Below are 18237 nucleotides of genomic sequence, written 5' to 3' on the forward strand. Positions count from 1 at the left end.
GGGCCTGAAGGGGGAAGATTGGGTAGGGAACTCTAGGAAGGGTTGAAATGAGTTAGTGATAGTGATAGATGGATGTGATCAAATTATATTAGGTAAACAAATTGAGGTTTCAAGGAATAAATAAATGAATGACTAAAAATACTTTATTAAATCTTTGAGAATTTCAGACAACATATTATAATTTTCACCTCTCAAACCTACCCCTACCATCTTTAGCTGCTCTCAGATCCACCTTACCTCTCTACCCCTACAACTTCTAATTCCTCTCAAATGCACATTACCTCTCTAACCACACAATTTTGTGTCCTCTTTTGAAAATAACTAGTTGTCTCCAATTTATGCTCTTTGTACACAATCCTAGGGGAGGGACCATTCACTGGAGTATTGCCAAAGTACCAGAAGTCACACCCTTAAAGAAAACTGACTTTATCTGTCTTTAGAAAACAATCAACTGTCAATATATCCTCATTTAAGGGTGGCAACTCATAAACCCTTTTCTACTTCATGCTAAAACATTTACTGCCCTGCTTTTGTACAAACAACCACAGCTATTGTGGGTTCATGGCTGTAGCAGTCTTACCTTGTTGGAAGGCATAGTTTCACCCTAGTTCTATCTGGAATTTGTTCTGTCCCTCTTTCTTCAATAGTCCCTGAAACTTGGTGAGAGTGTTTGTTACAAACATACTATTTGTAACTGAGCACTCCCCTGACATTCATTCTTTGTATTTTTATTAGTTATGGGGTTCCTCATTAACCACCATTCAGTGCACAAAGAAACTTCTCTGCACAAATCTATTAATAGAAAGATAAAGATTTAGAGAATATTTTGGTACTTTGTCCATTTGGAAGAATGATTGTAGGCCATGGTTCTTTGGAAAGATTTTAGTAAAGGCATGAATTTATTCCTATGAACAGGCTTCAAGTTTAACCAGAATGCAGTTGGTTGCCACCGTAGCATTCTTGCCTCTAGTACGTCAATGAGCCTGTCTTGCCATGCCAGTCACTACTTCATCACAAAGCTCACAGCTAGGTAATAAAGTTAATGACTCCTCTCATTCTTAGTAGTCTGCAGAGTTTCTTTCAGTACTATGAAAACTAGACAACAGGAAAGAAACATCCCAGTTGATAGAAGCTTGAGCTCTCTTATTGTGGGAGGAGGCTATTGATTTGAGTATGCGTAACCCTTCACTTTACAGAAAGTGTTTATGAACTGTAGATATTTCCTGGTTGAGTTTTGTGTGTGTGTTTGTGTGTGTGTGTGTGTGTGTGTGTGTGTGTGTGTGTGTGTGTGTGTGTGTTTCCTGTATATAAAATCAAGTGATCTGCAAATTGGGATAGTTTTTTTCATTTCTTGTTTAATTTGTTTAATTCCTCAAGCTAGGGTATCAAGCAATACATTAAGTAAGAGTGTGAAAGTATTTGTCCTTACCTTGTTCCTGATTTTAGTGGGAGTGCTTTGAGTTTCTATCTATTTCGTCTGATGGAGGTCATCTGTAGTTAACCTTTATCATGTCCAGGTATGTTCCATCCATACTTAGTCTCTCTAGGTTTTGGTCATGAAAGGATGTTTTCTACATCAAAGAAATGATTGCATGATTTATGTCCTTGAGTTCATCTGTGGTTGATTATATTTGTGGATTTTTGCATATTCAACAACCCCTGAATCTCTGGGATGAAACTAACTTGATCACTCCAAAGAATTTTTTGAATGTATGCAAGAATACATTTGCAGGTATTTTATGAAGAATTGTTAAGTCCATATTCATCAAGGATATTGGCTGATAAATCCCTTCCTTGGCACTCTTGTTGGATCTTTCTCTTTCTAAAAAGAGTTTGTAGCTGTTCCTTCCATTTATAATTTATTAAATAATTTTTGGAATACTGGTGTTAGTTTTTTCTTTGAACATCTGGTAGTAGTCTGCACTGAATTGAAGAACTGAGCATGCTTTTGTTTATTTGTTTGTTTCGTTTGGAGATTGTTAATTAATGCCTCTATCTTATTTGTTATAGATCTAAGTTATTTGCTTTACTCTGGCTTAATTTCAGTAGGTATTATACATCTAGAAATCCATTTGCTTCTTTTAGATTTTTCTAATTTAAGGGAATATACCTTTTCAAAATATGGTCTTTTGATTCTCTGACTACCTTCAGTGTCTATTGTAATGTTTCCCTTTCAATCTCTAGTTTTATTAATTTAGGACTTCACTTTCTTTTTGTTAAGTTGGCTAAGAGTTTATTTATTCTACTGATTATTTTTTATTTTGTACATTTATATTTCCTTAATTTCAATCTTAATCTTCACCATTTTTCTTAATGTATCACTTTTGAGATTGTTCTGTTATTGTTTCTCTAATTTTTTATGACTACCAAGTTGCTTGTTTGGAATCTCTCTGAATTTTCAATGTGAACACTTACATCTATACACTCCCTTCTTAAGATAACCTTCACTGTCTCTCACAAATTTAAATGTGTTGTATTTACATTATTACTTAATTCTAGGAACTCTGAAATTTTTCCTTATTGAATTCAAATTATCCATCATCACTGAGTATTATGTTGTTTAATTTCTATACTTTACATAATTTCTCTTGCCATTCATACCTAGTTTTGTCTTCCCACTGTGGTTAGAATGCAGGTGATAGTTTCAGTTTTCCTGTTTCTGAGATTTTCTTTTTATCCTAGTATAAGATCTGTTTTCAAGACAGTTCCATAGGGTGCTGAAGAGAATGTTCATTCTTTAGTATTTGGGTGCAATGTTCTATAGATGTCTGTTAGGTCAATTTGATCTATGATGTTATTTAATCCCAGTGTTTCTTCATTCTTCTTATGGACAGTTGATCTGTCAAGTGCTGAGAATGAGATATTGATGTTATTCACTATTATTTTGTTTGGGTTAATTTATGATTTTTAATCTTATGGTGTTTGTTTTTAGAAGTTGAATAAGCCTCTAAGTTGTACATATATATTGAGAATTATAATTTTTTCTGATGGGTCAATCACTTTCAATGAGTATAAAGTAATACTTTTTATCTCTCCTGATAAGCAATAGTTTCAAATCTATTTTGCCAGATGGTAGAACTGCAGGACTTGATTATTTCCTAGATTCCTTTGTTTGGAGTCCTTCCCCTTCTTTTTGCATAACATACATTTCTTGATGGCATCAGGAAGAAGGGTTTTGCCCTCTAATCCAAACTTTTTTGACTTTTGATGTAAATTGTGATAATCAATACTCAGAGTTATTTTTAAAAGTAAGTACTTCTGTCATTTTGTTGATTTTGTTCTGTAGTGGAGAAAAAGAAAAATGAGAGTCCAGTGGCCTGAATGTTTAATTCTTCTCTTTAACTGACCACTGCTGGTCCCTAGACTATGCTTATCTTGCTTTTAAAGGGCCCCATTATTGTCATGTAAGTTACCAGCTCCTCTTGTACATGTTTTCTTGACTTTGTTCTGTGGCTGTGAATAGCAGAAATGAAATCTGCCCAGTCTGAGATGCTGTGTCCTTACAGTGTTGGTGGCTGTATAGTACCCAACATTCTATTCAGAGTTTATGGCAACCTTTAAGAACACAGCTTTATATTTTCTTCTGTGGCACTAATAATGTCCATGGCATCCGTCACTGTGAACTTCTTCTATAAAGCCCTTACAAATCCACCTTGGTAGATTTTTCTGGTAGGAGTCTTTTATCTCCATTTGCCTGAGGGGAGATACTACTATGGTGATGAAAGATATTTTCTTTCAGTCTTCTGAATGTACAGAATGTAATTTAGCCCAATGGTAGAAGGGATTTTTTTCTGTTAAACCTGAGAACTGCAAGGAGAAAAGACCAAATCAGCAATTGTCCAATTAAAGCAAGTTTCATTTTTGGGGTGTATTAGGAGTAACTACCTGGCTGTCTCACCCTGTCTTGATTTGAGAAGGTAGCTACTGCTGACCTCCTGAAGTCCCTTTTATAGGAGAGATGAGGTATTTACAGAGACTAGAGAGCTGGCTGTTACACATTGTTAGAAAGACACAATGAGAGGGAAGGAACAAGGGTAAGGATAGTTTGAGTGTTGATCAAGTCAAATATAGGACTTGGAGAAGTAGTAGATGGAGCAATTGAATAGTCCCATTCCCTGTAGTTCCCAAACTGTAATCAGCCACTGAATTTATTTGGCTTCTATTCTACAATCTTGCCTGAAAATCACAAATAGATTTTTCTTTAAAAAAATAAAAACAAAGACAAATTTAAAAAAAAACTGAATTTAAGGAAACTAACCATATAAACTTACATAAGGAAATACTATTTCTAAATTAAAAATTGTTTTGAAATTTTAGAATATTATCATAAAAACTGAAAATATATTCAGTATGAAATGTGTCCTGTCTGGATTTAACAAGAACAGTCTTTTCTCTGTCTTTGTCTCTCTATTTCCTTCCACTGCCCACCCTCTTCCCTTCTTCCTTTCCCAGTTTCCTTCATTCTTCTCCTCTCCCTCTCCTACACACACACACACACACACACACACATACACACACACACACTCTCTCTCTCTCTCTCTCTCTCTCTATATATATATATATATATATATATATATATAATGTATATAACCAAGGAAACAGAGAAGCATTAGCATCTTGAAGTAAAACCTCTCACCCTCAGAGAGTCCTGTCCTGTGGTTGGATCCTGGCTCTGTTATTCACTGTCTATGTCACACTGTCCATTTATTCTCTTAACCCATCTCATCTGGAACTTGGGTGAAATAGTTCTGAACATAAGGCATTCCAGTGTGGCTAATATGTCACTTGCTTGTCATTATGTATTATCCATGCAGTAATGACTATCATAAATAACTGGGTTTTACATATTTACTAGACTTCAAAACATGCTGTTTATGTAAAACACAATTATGTTATAAAAGCATTCAAGCCTTGTCACACAGGGAGACAGATGAACAACTAAATTTGTCACTACTAATTTGCCTCTACATTGATGAGATTCTCAACTTTCCCTCAAGAAGCCTCCATATACAAAGAAAGTATCAGTAATAAAACCTTCATCTTCACTTTGCTAGTGATGTTGTCTATTGATAATTTGCTATATTTAACTTAAAGCAGTAAGTATTACATTTCAATATTAAGAACTCACAAATTTGGCAGGGTATTGGTGGCACACACCATTAATCACAGCACTTGCAAGGAAGAAGCAGGAGGATTTCTGTGAGTTTGAGGCCAACCTGGTCTACAGAGTGAGTTCCAGGACAACCTCCAAAACAATACAGAGAAACCCTGTCTCAAAAAAAAAAAGAAAAGAAAAAAAAGAAAGAAAGAAAGAAAGAAAGAAAGAAAGAAAGAAAGAAAGAGAAAAGTTGTTTGGTGTCTAGCTTTAGATGAATGTCCTTTTTGTTCCTTCAGTTGTATTTCTACTTACCAATATTCAGCACTCTTTCTTATGTCTCTCCTCTCCCCCAACAGATCTCTTCAGGATCTGTCCAAGCAAACAGATATCCCATATGGCACAGTCCTGGACTCAGCAGTGTATCAGCATGTTCGCATGAAGGGGTTGAACCCTTTCGAAAGGGATAGCATGTATTCTCAGATGTGGAGAATGATCAACCGAAGCAATGGGTCGGAGAACAATGTTCTGGAGTCCCAAGCAGGCATCCAAAAGGTACCATGTGCTTCATCAATAATATTCACCAGGTTGTCTTCAACATGGTCTTGGCTAAATAGAGACTTCTTTCTCTTTTATTGTAATTCTGACATTGAATTTTTGGTTAAATTTTATTTTTATTGTTTTAAAGAAGGTCTCAGGGCAGCTCAACATTCTCATAGAGAAAATTCCCAGTCCCCTGTGATGTCTCACCAGTAACTTTCCCTTGGAAATCTAAAACAAAAAATCGATGCTCTTATTTTGTTCACAAAAGGATTAAGGATTTACAAACATGATGACTAAATATGGTTTCCCAAATCCTATTCCAAATATCATTCATGTTATCCAATTGATTTAAATAACTTGGGGTTCTTTTTATACAGCATTTGTTTTTAAGACTAAAACTTTATCTTTACTTGTGATTATCTAAAGCTATTTGGAAGAAAAAATTAACCTTGTCAACAAATACACTTCCTGCAAATGACTGGTTCTGTTTTCCAAGGTGAAAATCTTTATCTCCTTATTTTTCTATAGTCATCATTTAGCAGTAGATATATTTAAAGGCTTAGAAAGTTTTTTTCACATTTGTAAAAAAAAATGCAAACTATTCCTCATTCTGTATATAGTTTATTTACAAACATACACAAGGTAATTCAGGTACCAACAGCCTCCATGAAAGAACTGGTTAGTTTTGTTTAAAACTATGACAAGCTGTGGTTGGTATTCATCAAGTGATCATGGAATGAACAAATGAACAAACAAATTAATGAGTGAATATCAATAATAACAATAGTAGCATTCACCTTTTCTCTATGACCTTCCATATCAGAATAGTTCTGACTCTGAATCTGAGCTTCCTGTAGAGAAAGCAAATGTTCTCCTGGAGGAGGGTTTGATTGTTCTGTTTCCTCTGCTTCATAATTTAGTGTGGCTCTTAGCCTCTGGAATCAACTTAAATCATCTTTTCCATTGCCACATTGGCATCATTATCTGGAGAAGTGACACTGATTATATAATCGTCTTTACAAATGTTAACAATGCTTATCAGAAAATGAACTTGCTTAGCATGTTAGCAGTAGCCTCTAGGGAAGAAAGTGCATGGCCTTGCTCTAGCCAGAGATCCTTTCATGCCTTTGCCCTCATTAGATAAATCCAGTTTCAAAAGGCTGAAGTGTTGGTTGGAAATATGACATTTCTGTCTTTCCATAAAGGATCACTGGTTCCGTGATAATAATGTACTAAACATCTGAAAATGTAAGGCAACTATGGTGGTTTGAAAGAAAATGGCCCCTAAAGGGAGTGGCATTATTGGGAGGTGTGGCCTTATTGGAGGAAATGTGTCACTGTGGGGTCAGTCTTTGAGGTCTCTTCAGCTGAAGGTTCCCTCAGTAAGACTGTCAGTTCCACTTGCTGTTGCCTTCAAGATGTAGTACTCCCAGCTACTACAGTACCATGTTTGCCTGCATGCTACCATGCTTCTTGTCGTGATGATATTGGACTGAACGTCTGACATTGTAAGCAAGTCACTTCAATTAAATAGCTTTTTTAATTAAAAAATAAGTGTGTTTTCAGTATAGATAAGGTCCTCGTTCATTCCTCATTGTTACCTCCCACTGCAGAAAGATAAGTATAAGTAGAAATTCTTAAATTGTAATTGCATTACATTTCAGTAAGGAAATCTTCCCAGAGATGGTTCATTTTCTTTCATCAAACACATATAATCTCAATAAAGTATTTTAAAACAAACGTGTATTCACTCATGCAACAGTGTATCCTTTCTCAAATATTTGCTAAATACTAGCTATGTAGCAGGTCCCTAGATATGAAGTAGAGATTTGTTCAGCATTAGAGTAAAGGTCACTGGGCTCATGAGCTGGAGTCTGGTGAGGAAGACAAGAGGGAGATTAAACATGATTTAAATGGTGATAGATGTCATGAGATTTTTAATAGGGTGTTACTGTGAAGGTTGAAGAGACAATCTACAGGTCAAATCTTTTTCTTAATATCTCACTTTATTCATTGACAAAAATAATCCCGGTAGAAGAAAGAAGCATTAGCTGAGAAAACCTCACATATTGGATTTAAGGTTAGCTTGATTTTTAAAATAAGTTCTATAAACAGACACATATAATTTTTAATCTTCCTGGACCTTCAAAGTTTTATCATGATGATAAGAATTCCTAGCTCACACAGGTTTTGTCAACATTAAATAAAGTCATTCACGTTGACTTTCTTCTGTAATCCCAGCACTTAGGAGGCTGAACCAAGAGGATTGTGAGTTCTAGATCAGCCTGAGGAACATAGCAAGATCCCAACTCAATACAAAAAATATACAACTAATAAAGATGAAACAATATGATATAGGTAAAGCTTCAATAAATAATATGAGCACAAGCAGAAACCTATCTTTTAAGATACTTTGGGAGGTTAACAAGAGAATGGACACATGAAGAATTTATAGCTACAAAACTGTATCATTTACTACTTCCTCCTTTAATTTATAATCATAGCATGATAAAAAGAAAGAAAAGAAAAGAAAGCACAGTATGAGAAAGAAAAAGCAATTTCTATTTCCTGAGAGTTGGCTGATCAGGAAAGTTAATCAATTAAAGAGAGTAAGTCCAGTCCTAAGATGTGTCTTCTGCCTTTGATGGAAGGGTAGTAAAGACTGGCCTGGTAAACAGAATAGGCAAGCCTGTGTGAAATGTGTTTGCAGATTTCTTTCACCAAATTGGCAACAGTTGAAAAGTGACTAGTCAAAGAATAGGCAGTAATAATAAAGTATATTTAGGTTCAGTTTGTAAGGTGTAAGACAAGTTTTATTCAAAAGCAAAGTCAACCACAGAACAATAACCTCTTCATCTGTTGAAGCTCACAGAGGATTCTGAAATCCAGACCTGTAAGACACAAGGCCTGACTGTGGGTTCTTTGTCCAGAAACTGGCCTTGCACAGCTCATATAGCTGATTCCTGTTCTCTGTCACTGGTTTCTAATTTGTGGAGACAGAAAAAATAGAAAAAGAAAGTTGTTCAACTGTAACTTTAACAGAAATCCATATCTGCTGCAACCACCTCACAGAGAAAACCACATCGCTGTGCTAAGCTGTCCTCACAATCTATAACTTCGAATAGATCTTGGGCTCTACTTACTCTTAACTGAGCTACTGGTTTCCTTTCCCTGAAGGTATAAACTGATCCCCTCAGGTATCTTTGTTTTGTTGTGCCAGAGACACCTGTGTAAGTGAACAATAAGTTGAGACTTCATATTCTTGCAAGACAGTCAAGTGTACTGTGCCATGCTAATTAAACTAGAACTAATGTGTTGCTGTGTTCTGCCTGGTGATTCTTACATAAGTATTTAAAGTGTATGATGTGGGAAAGGTAACATTTTTTTCAGGAAGTTTAAGAGTTTCTTCTGAGTATCTTCTGTGTATCAGGCAGTTGTTTCAGCGGTGAGGAGAAATGGGAACAGATGTTTCCCGAGAGTTAACCTTCCAGCAAGGGAGCAGACAATAAAGAAGGGGGAAAGAACTATTGAATGTTCAGTAGTGACAAAAGTTAAAGAATAAAAAGAAACTACAAAGGAAGGTTTGGAGTGTGAACAAGCAGGTTGTTCCAGCTCCTTCGATCTGGTAACCAAGGAAGGTTTCACTGTGAAGGAGACCATGAAATAAAAACTTGATGCAGTGGAGGGTGGGGTAGGACAGAGTGACAGAGAGAGATTGAGAAATAGTGGCATGTTCCTGGGCAAAATATTTTTACATATAGAGTCAGCCTGTGGAAAGGCTCCTAAAATATGAAAGGGAATAGAACCTGGTGAAATAAGCCTACAGGGTCTGTTTCAGAGATTCAACAAGAGCAAAGAGTTCTACAGTTAAGTGATAAAGTAGAGAAAATCACACAGGGTCTTGCTCCTTAAGATGGCCCTCTGAGGTGAAAGAAAGAGCCCCAACTGAGAGTTGATAAACACAGACTTAACCCCACCCAAGTCCTCTGAAAGTGGATCTTAGTCTCATAAGATATGAGAATGATTCTCACACATGAAAACATTCTGGTTTGGCCTTCATCTGTGAAGGATAGGAAGCTCAAGAAGGTTCTAAAGGGAAAAGAAATCTTACTGAAGCCACATTTTGATAAAGCACATCTTGGGGGGAAAATACCTAATGTGGTATGGGCAAGCTGGATATAAGTAAAGAGAACACACCTGGGACTTGACAGTACTACAGCACAGCAAGTTCATCCCTGTTGAACCCCAAAACAGACCACAACACTGAGCAAATCACTGGCATCTATCAGGCTGTTTAGTTGGGTGAGGAAGTGGGATGAGACAGGTCATTTCCAAGAGTCCACAGAGAAACTACCAGGTTGCAGGTGAAAAACTGACCAGGAAAGTAGGGTCCCTTATGCAACGGAGAGAAGTCTGTGATTGTTATGAGAGTATTCACTTGTAATGGCCTGGTAAATCCCATGCTGGTGAACACATCCTTCTAGAACTGCTACAATGCCAGGTCTGGTGAGAATGGGAGTCCTGTGAGCGCTGAGAGTCTGTGCTTATCAAGACTCCACAGGATCAGGATGGTATGCAAATCATTCTCCAGCTCATGAAGTCAGAATGGTGTGAAAGCTCTGGTGGAAACCATGAAAGGTGGTGGTGCTTGAAGCAGCAGTATGTGATCTAAATGACAGCATCCGGGGGTTTGGAAAGTCATTGGTACTGCCTTAGTTTGCTTTCAGTTGTTTTAACTAAACACTGATAAAAAGCAATTTGAGGGAGCTTTATGTAGTTCACAATTCCACATCACAGTTCATGTTAGAAGGACATTAGGGAAGGAACTCAAGCAGGAACCTGTTGGCAGGAACTGAAGCAGAAACCATGGAGGGGTACTGCTCACTGGTTTGGTAGGACTGGCTCGCTCTGCTTGTCATACCAAAGTGGAAATGAAAGCCAAGACAAGAGGAAGATCCATATAAACAACCCAGTGTCATATGTTGGGAAACACTGGGGCTGGCAAATAAATTCCAGACCCTATGAACTGATGAGGTAAGTCTACCCCATTGACTAAGATCTGGATAAAATCTTCGCTGGGAGGCTGGAGAGAATGCTCAGCAATTAAGACTACTTGCAGCTTTTGAAGAGGACCTGAGTCTGATTCCCACACTCACATAGTGGCCCACAACTATTGGTAACTCCAAAGTCCTTTTCTGGCATACTCCATGGACATGAGACATGCATGTGGCATACATTTATGCAGGAAAGACATTGATATCCACAAAATAAAAAATATATATATTTAAAAAGAACATACTGAACTTGCAATTTTATGAACTCATTCAACACATACCCATTGTTATTTATCCAGAATTCTTCTAGGTATTAAAAAGCCTAATAGTACAAGTAAAGTCTCTGGCCCAACAGAGGAATAATGTGATAGAAGGAAAACAGAGAAGTACATATGTGAGAGCTACAAAGACACATCAGAGCTGATGGCTTATTCCTGAAAATTCAGTGCTCTTGAGGTACCAGTAATAACCTATCCAAAAAAAGCCTTTAAAAATCTTTGTTTCAATAAACAAATATCAAGTTAAGAAACATTGGAGGGATGTTCTCTCAGCCTGGACTCTTGGGAGAGGGCCTAGGCCCTGCCCTAAAAGAAATGACAAACTCTGGATATCCCCCATGGAGGGCCTCACCTTTCCTGGGGAACAGAGTGGGAATGGGGGGGGGTTAAGGAGTTTGGTGGGAGGGTGTGAGAGGAGGGGAAGGAGAGGGAGCTGGGATTGACATGTGAAGCAACCTTGTTTCTAATTTAAATTTTATAAAAAGATGGCAATAATTGAATAAAAAGAAACATTGGAAGAGTCCGAGTTTAGGAGAACAGAAACAGGAACATATATTGGGTAGCCAGAGACAGCTCTGGGCATATGACAATAAAGACCTGAAGGAGGAGAGGTTGGGAGACATAGAACTATGCAGACAGTGGAAGATAGAAACCAGGAAGCTCAGAGGCCTGGGAAATAAGCTACATACTGCACACTTCCTGCATCAGAGGCCTGCCAGTAACGCTGGAAGAATGGTAAGAAGACCCCTACAGCTGGACACAGGGAAATGCTGTGTGGGGAAAGGGATAGAGGAACAGAGTCAGACCCGGACAGGACCTAAGCTGTGGGGAATCCTGATGCTCAGATCTCAATCAGGTTCCAGGTATGAAATAAAATGATAAATTGAAGACATTTGAAAGTTTAAAAAAAGAGGTCACAGTAGGAGTGTTCAGAATCTAATGTCAGTTTTTGAGCAGAACAGTGACATGATCTTTTGCAAAGATGACATGCCATGTGGAGAGCAGGAGTTGGTTGGAAACACAGAAACTCATGAGAAATACTAACCTCTAACAATAATGCACACAAAACTTGGTGGTGGCTGGCCCATTTGGTCAGGGTATAGCAAAGTACTGGCTATCAAAATACCTTGAAGTTAGAGATTTTTCCCTAAGTTTAAACATGGGGTATAGAAGAAAAGAATTGGTAGTGCTAAGCCAATGTTGCTAGTTCAATAGTCAGAAAAATGATGTTGCCATTTATGGAAACTGAAAAAAAATAAGGGGAGAAGCAGGATTAAAAAGTCAAATGTAAATCTGCCCTTGGCACAGTAATTAATCTGACATTTTAATCATAGTGATCTAGATTATGTTTATGGACATAAGACTGAATGAGGTCATTGAATATTTAAATGAGACCAAGAAAGAAAGGGCAAATCCACAGGTCAGGAAAGGCTCTGCTACTGAGGGAGAAGGAAAGTTAAGGAAGAATGGGTTTAGAAGCAGATGACAGGGGTTTCAAGGAATTCAGAAGATTCACTAGATCTGAAATGACACTCACAAATCCAAGATGGTAGATCCAGAGACTCTTCCTTAATTTGATTTTCCACACTCACTGTGACTTTCAAATCCAATGCAGAGCAAGCAGAAAATTTTGTGTGAGTGTGTGTGCACGTGTGCGTGTGTGTGGGTGACTCTGTGTGTGTGTGTGTGTGTGTGTGTGTGTGTGTGTGTGTGCTTAAATAGAAGAGAGGATAAGAAACAAGAATAAGCTGCTTAGAGGGTGGTGCACATGCTTAGAGATACAGAGATGGAGGGACCCCTTTCGCCATGGCTGCCAGACTGATCTCCAAATGGAATCAGGATGGCAAGGTGTACATGGGAAGTCTAGACAAGAAAGTAGGTGAATTACTGCTGTGGAAGCTCTTCCTACAAGCAGGGCCAGTGGTCAATACCCACATGCCAAATGAATAGAGTCACTGGCCAGCACCAAGGCTATGGCTTTGCTGAATTCTTGAGTGAGAAAGATGCTGACTATGTTGTCCCGCGCTACCGTCTTGCCAGCAAGAACGACGCGGCACACTTAGGATCCTTCTGCAGAACAGCTTGAATGCGTCTTGAGAGGGAGAGCATAAGCTTACAGAGCGGAGACCCGGGGGAGTGAAAAGCCCAACCCTTATATAGCTCAGCAGTCCCCGCCTCGGACGTGTCATCTCCTGACTGGCTCCTGCTCGTCAGCCCATATGACGCCACGGGAGAGGCAGAGAGTAAGGGATGGAAAAGTAGCAGGCACGTGCGCACCAAGGTTGTTTACTCCAACTGACAACGGGTGTCGGCGCCATCTTGTAACGGAGAATGTGGGGGCGGCTCCCCCACACTATGCCATTAAGATTATGAACATGATCAAACTCGTTGGAAGCTGATATGGGTGAACAAAGGCATCATCTCACAACAAAAACCTAGATGTAGGAACCAACATTTCCATTGGGAACCTGAACCCAGAAATTGATGAGAAGCTGCTTTGTGTTCCTTTCAGCGTCTTTGGGGTCATTCTTCAAAACTCCAAGATTATGGAGGACCCTGACACAGACAATGCCAAGGGTTATGCCTTCAAGAAAATGTGGTACATTTACACAACAGAGTATTACTCATCTGTAAAAAAAATAACATCATGAAATTCGCAAGCAAATGGATGGAACTAGAAGGCCTCACCCTTCCTGAGCTGTGGATGAGGGTGGGGTGGGAGAGGTGAAGGAGGGAAGGTGGGGAGGGAGAACTGTGGCTGGTATGTAAAATGAATTTTAAAAAGAGAAAATTATACGTACAAGGGAGTTTTACTCAGCTGTAAATAAAAGCTATTTGCAGGGAAATGGGAAAACATGCGTTCTCTTTCAAAAAAAGACCGTTTCGCTTCATTTGATGCTTTGGATGCAGCAATTGAGGCCATGAATGGGGAGTACCTTTGTAAGTGCCCTATCACTGTGTCTTATGCCTTCAAGAAGGATTCTAAGGGCGAGTGCCATGACTCGGCACATGAACAACTTCTGACAACCTAGAAACCACTGTCCTAGGCTAACCACCCTTATCAGCTATTTGCAAATACGCCCCCTCAACCCCTTCCTCTGCTCTGAGCTTCCCTCACTAGATGTGCCTCCTCCTGGCACCTTTCTACCTGTGGTGACAACTCCTGGAGACATTCCTCTTGGGATAACCCAAACCATGCTCCCACCACCTATGTCACCTGAGGCTGGAGGATATGCCCCCCTAGCAGTAGGAACTCCCGGATCTTGTCATCCTGATCAGAGACATTCAAGTCCTCACCCATTCCCACCAGGTGGGATGCGCCACCCAGGGAAGTCTCAGATGCAGATGTCCCACACCATGCCTCCCAAGGCCTAGGACACCCCCATGCTGCTTTCTAGGCTCCAAGGGGCAGCCACCATCCAGGTCAACCCCTGGAATGTCTCATCCCAGACTTCCTTCAATGGCATGCCTCTCCTCCCCCACATCAGGGCCTCCATTGGATCTCCCATGGGTCATCCAGATCCCATGCCTCCACACAGTATGCAAAAGCCTCCTCCACTGATGCCCCTCATGGAGACACTGGCCTTCTGAGAACCCCTCCCTCCACCCAGAACCACTTCACAGCCCCCAGGTCCACTTTGTGGTCTGCTTCAAGCCCACTTCCTCAGTAAATTGTCATCCTTTGACTCCCTCTTATATCCTTCCAGTATCTTCATTCTTGGACCAATCAGAGTTGTTGTAGCTTGTCAGGACAAATACACTGTCTCCTCTCCACAACTCTGTCCCTATTTCAATTTCATCTTTTTCCACAGGGGAATTTTCCTCATTTTGTTGTAAAATATTGACCCTAATTGTTATACACATTTATAGAGAAAATAAAGGCATACTTCTTGCTTTTAAAAAAGCTACTTTATTTTCCTCTAGGGGTAGAACTCAGGGCTTCCTCCATGATAGGAAATGCTACACCAGTGACATCCAATCCCCATAGACAAATTCTTTAGGAAGTTTGCCTAACAGGAATGCTGAGACATGAAACTGATTTCTGAGAGGGATTTTAGGTTTAGAGACTTATTAATAAGTTCCTAAATAAGTTGGGCACCATGTCTATAGAGTGAAGGGATTATAGGTAGGAAAGAAATTCATGTTGCAGGAGAGAAACAAGAGAATTGCTGCAAAACTTTGGTAGAAGATACCTTATAAATCCCAACTGAGGGACTGAGAATTAGCACAGTCCACCCAAAACTGGAGGAAAGAAGAAGCAGCACATAAACACACACATGCGTAGTAGAAGGACGTTGTGACTGGAGCACAGAGTTCATTTAAAACTATTTTTTACACAAGTAAACAGGACCCTAGGTCTTCTATCTCAGTTTAGATTTGAGGGGAAAAGGAATAGGGGTGGAATTCTGGAAAATGGAAGGAAGTTTAGATCGTTTAGATCAGTGGACTTCCTAGATAAGACTAAGATTTCTTTGCAGTGCTGGGTACAACTAGTAATGTAGTAGGTCAGCATGAATAGATCTCTGTCTGTCCTGTTCAGCTGCCTAAGTGTAAACACAGAGTGGGTATGGCAAATTTCACCAGATCTAGTGTTAGACACATAAGTATCAAAAAAAACAATCGGGGCAGTGGAGTTGATTATGCACAAACAAGTGATTATTGCTTTCATGGATTCTGATTTGCATATGAATGTGATAGGAAAGGAAAACTGAGGACACCAAAAGGATGACAGGAACAATCAATTATAGGTCAGAGTGGGACTGAGGAGACAATGGGTTCTGTGAGTTAGAATAATGGAGTTAAAAGTAGCATGAGGTTGGTTGTGAGAGGACATATTTGAAATTGAGATTATTGAGAGTGATGCTGTTTTTAAAGATGACATGGTGGGAGGGTGTTTGACTGAAAAAAGAAAAAGAAAAGCACTCTTTGGCAATGAGAAAGTCAAGAGACTGGGAAATCAGTTACTGGAAAAGGGACATCTATATCCAAAAATATACAGAGAGCTGGCATATAGCAGGATGGCAGGAAACCACATTATGAAACCAAGCAGAGCTGAAGGAATTGACAGATGAGTAACATGAAGTATACTCTGATAACAGGAGCTCTCAAAGCCTAGAGGATGTCAGTGATAGGCATCTAGGAGTGTTGAAATGATGAAATTGTTATCTGCTCCTGATCCATCATGATGGTACGAACATTGCACTAAAGGAAAATAGCACCAAGTGAAACAAGTGTAAGTAGCTTGGTGCTGCAGAGGAGACACGGGTCCTGATGAGCAAAAGAAGGTACAAGACTTCTTCAAAGAGATGTAAGTCAGGAAGCCATCCATTTCAGCTTGCCTAAGATGATCTCATTTTCCCTACGCTTTCAGGGCTGTTCACGCAATCACCTTTCTCTCTTGTGAATTCTCATGTCATAATTAATTGCACAGTCTCCCTAAATACAAGGATTGTGCTGATGATTCAGCTGCTGAAGGCACAGTACATGGGAACATGTACATCCATATCGGTGATGTATAAGTAATGATACGGGACTCTTGGGCTTGGCATGATGGTGAACGAAGCAAAACCTAGCTGTGACTCTAGTCAAGGATTTACGAGGTGTTGGACCATGATTTCCAGAGGTATGTGCATGTTTCCAGTGGCATATTGAGATGTGAACACCTGTGACCCCAGAAGCATCAGGGTAAGGACCTGGCTAGCTCTGGTCTATAAGCAGCCAGGGCTAGGATGTCAACTACCTAATATATGCTAGACTTTGAGATGAAGTGAATGCATATAGACCAGGTTATACAAAGTGGGGAAAAGCCCACCAATAGAATGCAAACTTCAACCACGGTGCAGTTGTACTCATACTTAATCTTGGTCTTAACTACTTCTAAGCCGTATTATGGTAGCCATATTATCTTTTCTAGCTGGTTCACTTCTCCTGCAGCTCCGTAATGTCAATTGGCTTTGAGTAGAAATGGCAAAGTGGAGTAAATGTAATGAGCCTGAAGCTGAAAGATAAATCAAACGAGTTTCAGTGAACAACTTGGTGGTAAACTGAGTGGGAGTATAAATTTAAAATCTGAGTTAGGTCCTCACTACAAAAAAAAAAAAATCAAGCTGAGCACTACTTGAGGAAAACAAAAAACCAAGTATCTCTAGGCAGTGAGAGGCCAAGAACTGGGCTGTCACAGTGCTGGGCTTGGAGCGAGCAGTGCACTAGATAACTTTTCCCTCCTGCCAAATGATGGCATTAAGCACTATGATTCACTTTAGCACAACCCCACTCCAGCAGCTGCAGCTTGGATCGCACTGGTGTATGTTCTGTCTCTCCAGAAATCAGGGTTTTTATGTAGGAGTTAGCAGGAAACAGGAGAACCTCGTGGCAGAGAGAGAAAGAGAGAGGCAGAGTCCATGCAGTCTTTCTCTGGATGCATAGCCTATCCCTTGCATTTGATGGGTATTTCTAATCCCTATCTTTCAGACATTTGAATTAATAGCTCTCGTGGATTTTTTTAATAAAATTCATTGATGATTCTATCTCTACTCAAATGGAGAAGGAGAATCTAGAGTTAAGAACTCCCTAAGTTCTCACTAATATTTTAACTGGACTTTTGGTATGTCAGATTCTGGGGCACACTAAGTGTGCTACAGCTACGTTCTCACCTTGATGTTCAGAAAAAAAAATGTGTGTGGAGTGGATCCCTGATCAAAATAAGGAGGTGCTGTATGTGTGTAAAGATTACTTTTTTCCATACTGAAAAATAGATTTTGAAGCCAGGCCAGAAGCCTTATCTATTTAAGTTCTCATTAGTCAGATTCAGTTCTACAGCATCTATTCACTCACTTCTGAAAACAATGATAATCTCCTCCTGGGAGCCCCATGAGCCTGTGGTTAGTGCTGCTGGCTTAATACACACTCATGAACTCAAGCAGAAAACTTGCCCAGGAAGTCTTAACTTCAGAGTTGCCCATGCGTCCACTGTGCTCAGAGCTTCCTGGACAGTTCAATATTTTTAACAGTGCTGGCCCTCTGTTCAGTTCTTACTTTAAAACTTTCATAAATCGGGAAATGCCATTTATCTCTACAATTTCTGTTGGAAAATTAAACTCACAGTTTAACTCACCAGAACTCTCAAATCAGTGCATTTGCCCGCCTCATTTTACCTCTAGGGTCAGTCACCATTGACAGTGGAATATGTGGCTTTCTCACTTTCTTGAACATTAAATCAGATAGTATATGCAAATAAGGGCACACATGCATCAAGAATTTTAGCTCA

The 18237-nt window shown here is 39.4% G+C and overlaps 1 protein-coding gene and 1 pseudogene across 2 annotated transcripts in view; both read left to right on the forward strand.

The window, feature by feature from the left end:
• Positions 1-18237, forward strand: part of Grid2 (glutamate ionotropic receptor delta type subunit 2) — a 1423232-nt gene that overhangs the window by 1150178 nt on the left and 254817 nt on the right. For both annotated transcript variants that reach the window (XM_040738819.1, XM_005076058.4), the window contains exon 13: positions 5455-5650. In XM_040738819.1, the coding sequence (XP_040594753.1) occupies positions 5455-5650 (196 nt within the window). The remainder of the gene's footprint in view (positions 1-5454; positions 5651-18237) is intronic.
• On the forward strand, positions 12744-14561 carry LOC106021597 (annotated as a pseudogene).

The sequence above is a fragment of the Mesocricetus auratus genome, unplaced genomic scaffold, assembly GCF_017639785.1.
Source record: "Mesocricetus auratus isolate SY011 unplaced genomic scaffold, BCM_Maur_2.0 Super-Scaffold_100676, whole genome shotgun sequence".
Classification (NCBI taxonomy): domain Eukaryota; kingdom Metazoa; phylum Chordata; class Mammalia; order Rodentia; family Cricetidae; genus Mesocricetus; species Mesocricetus auratus.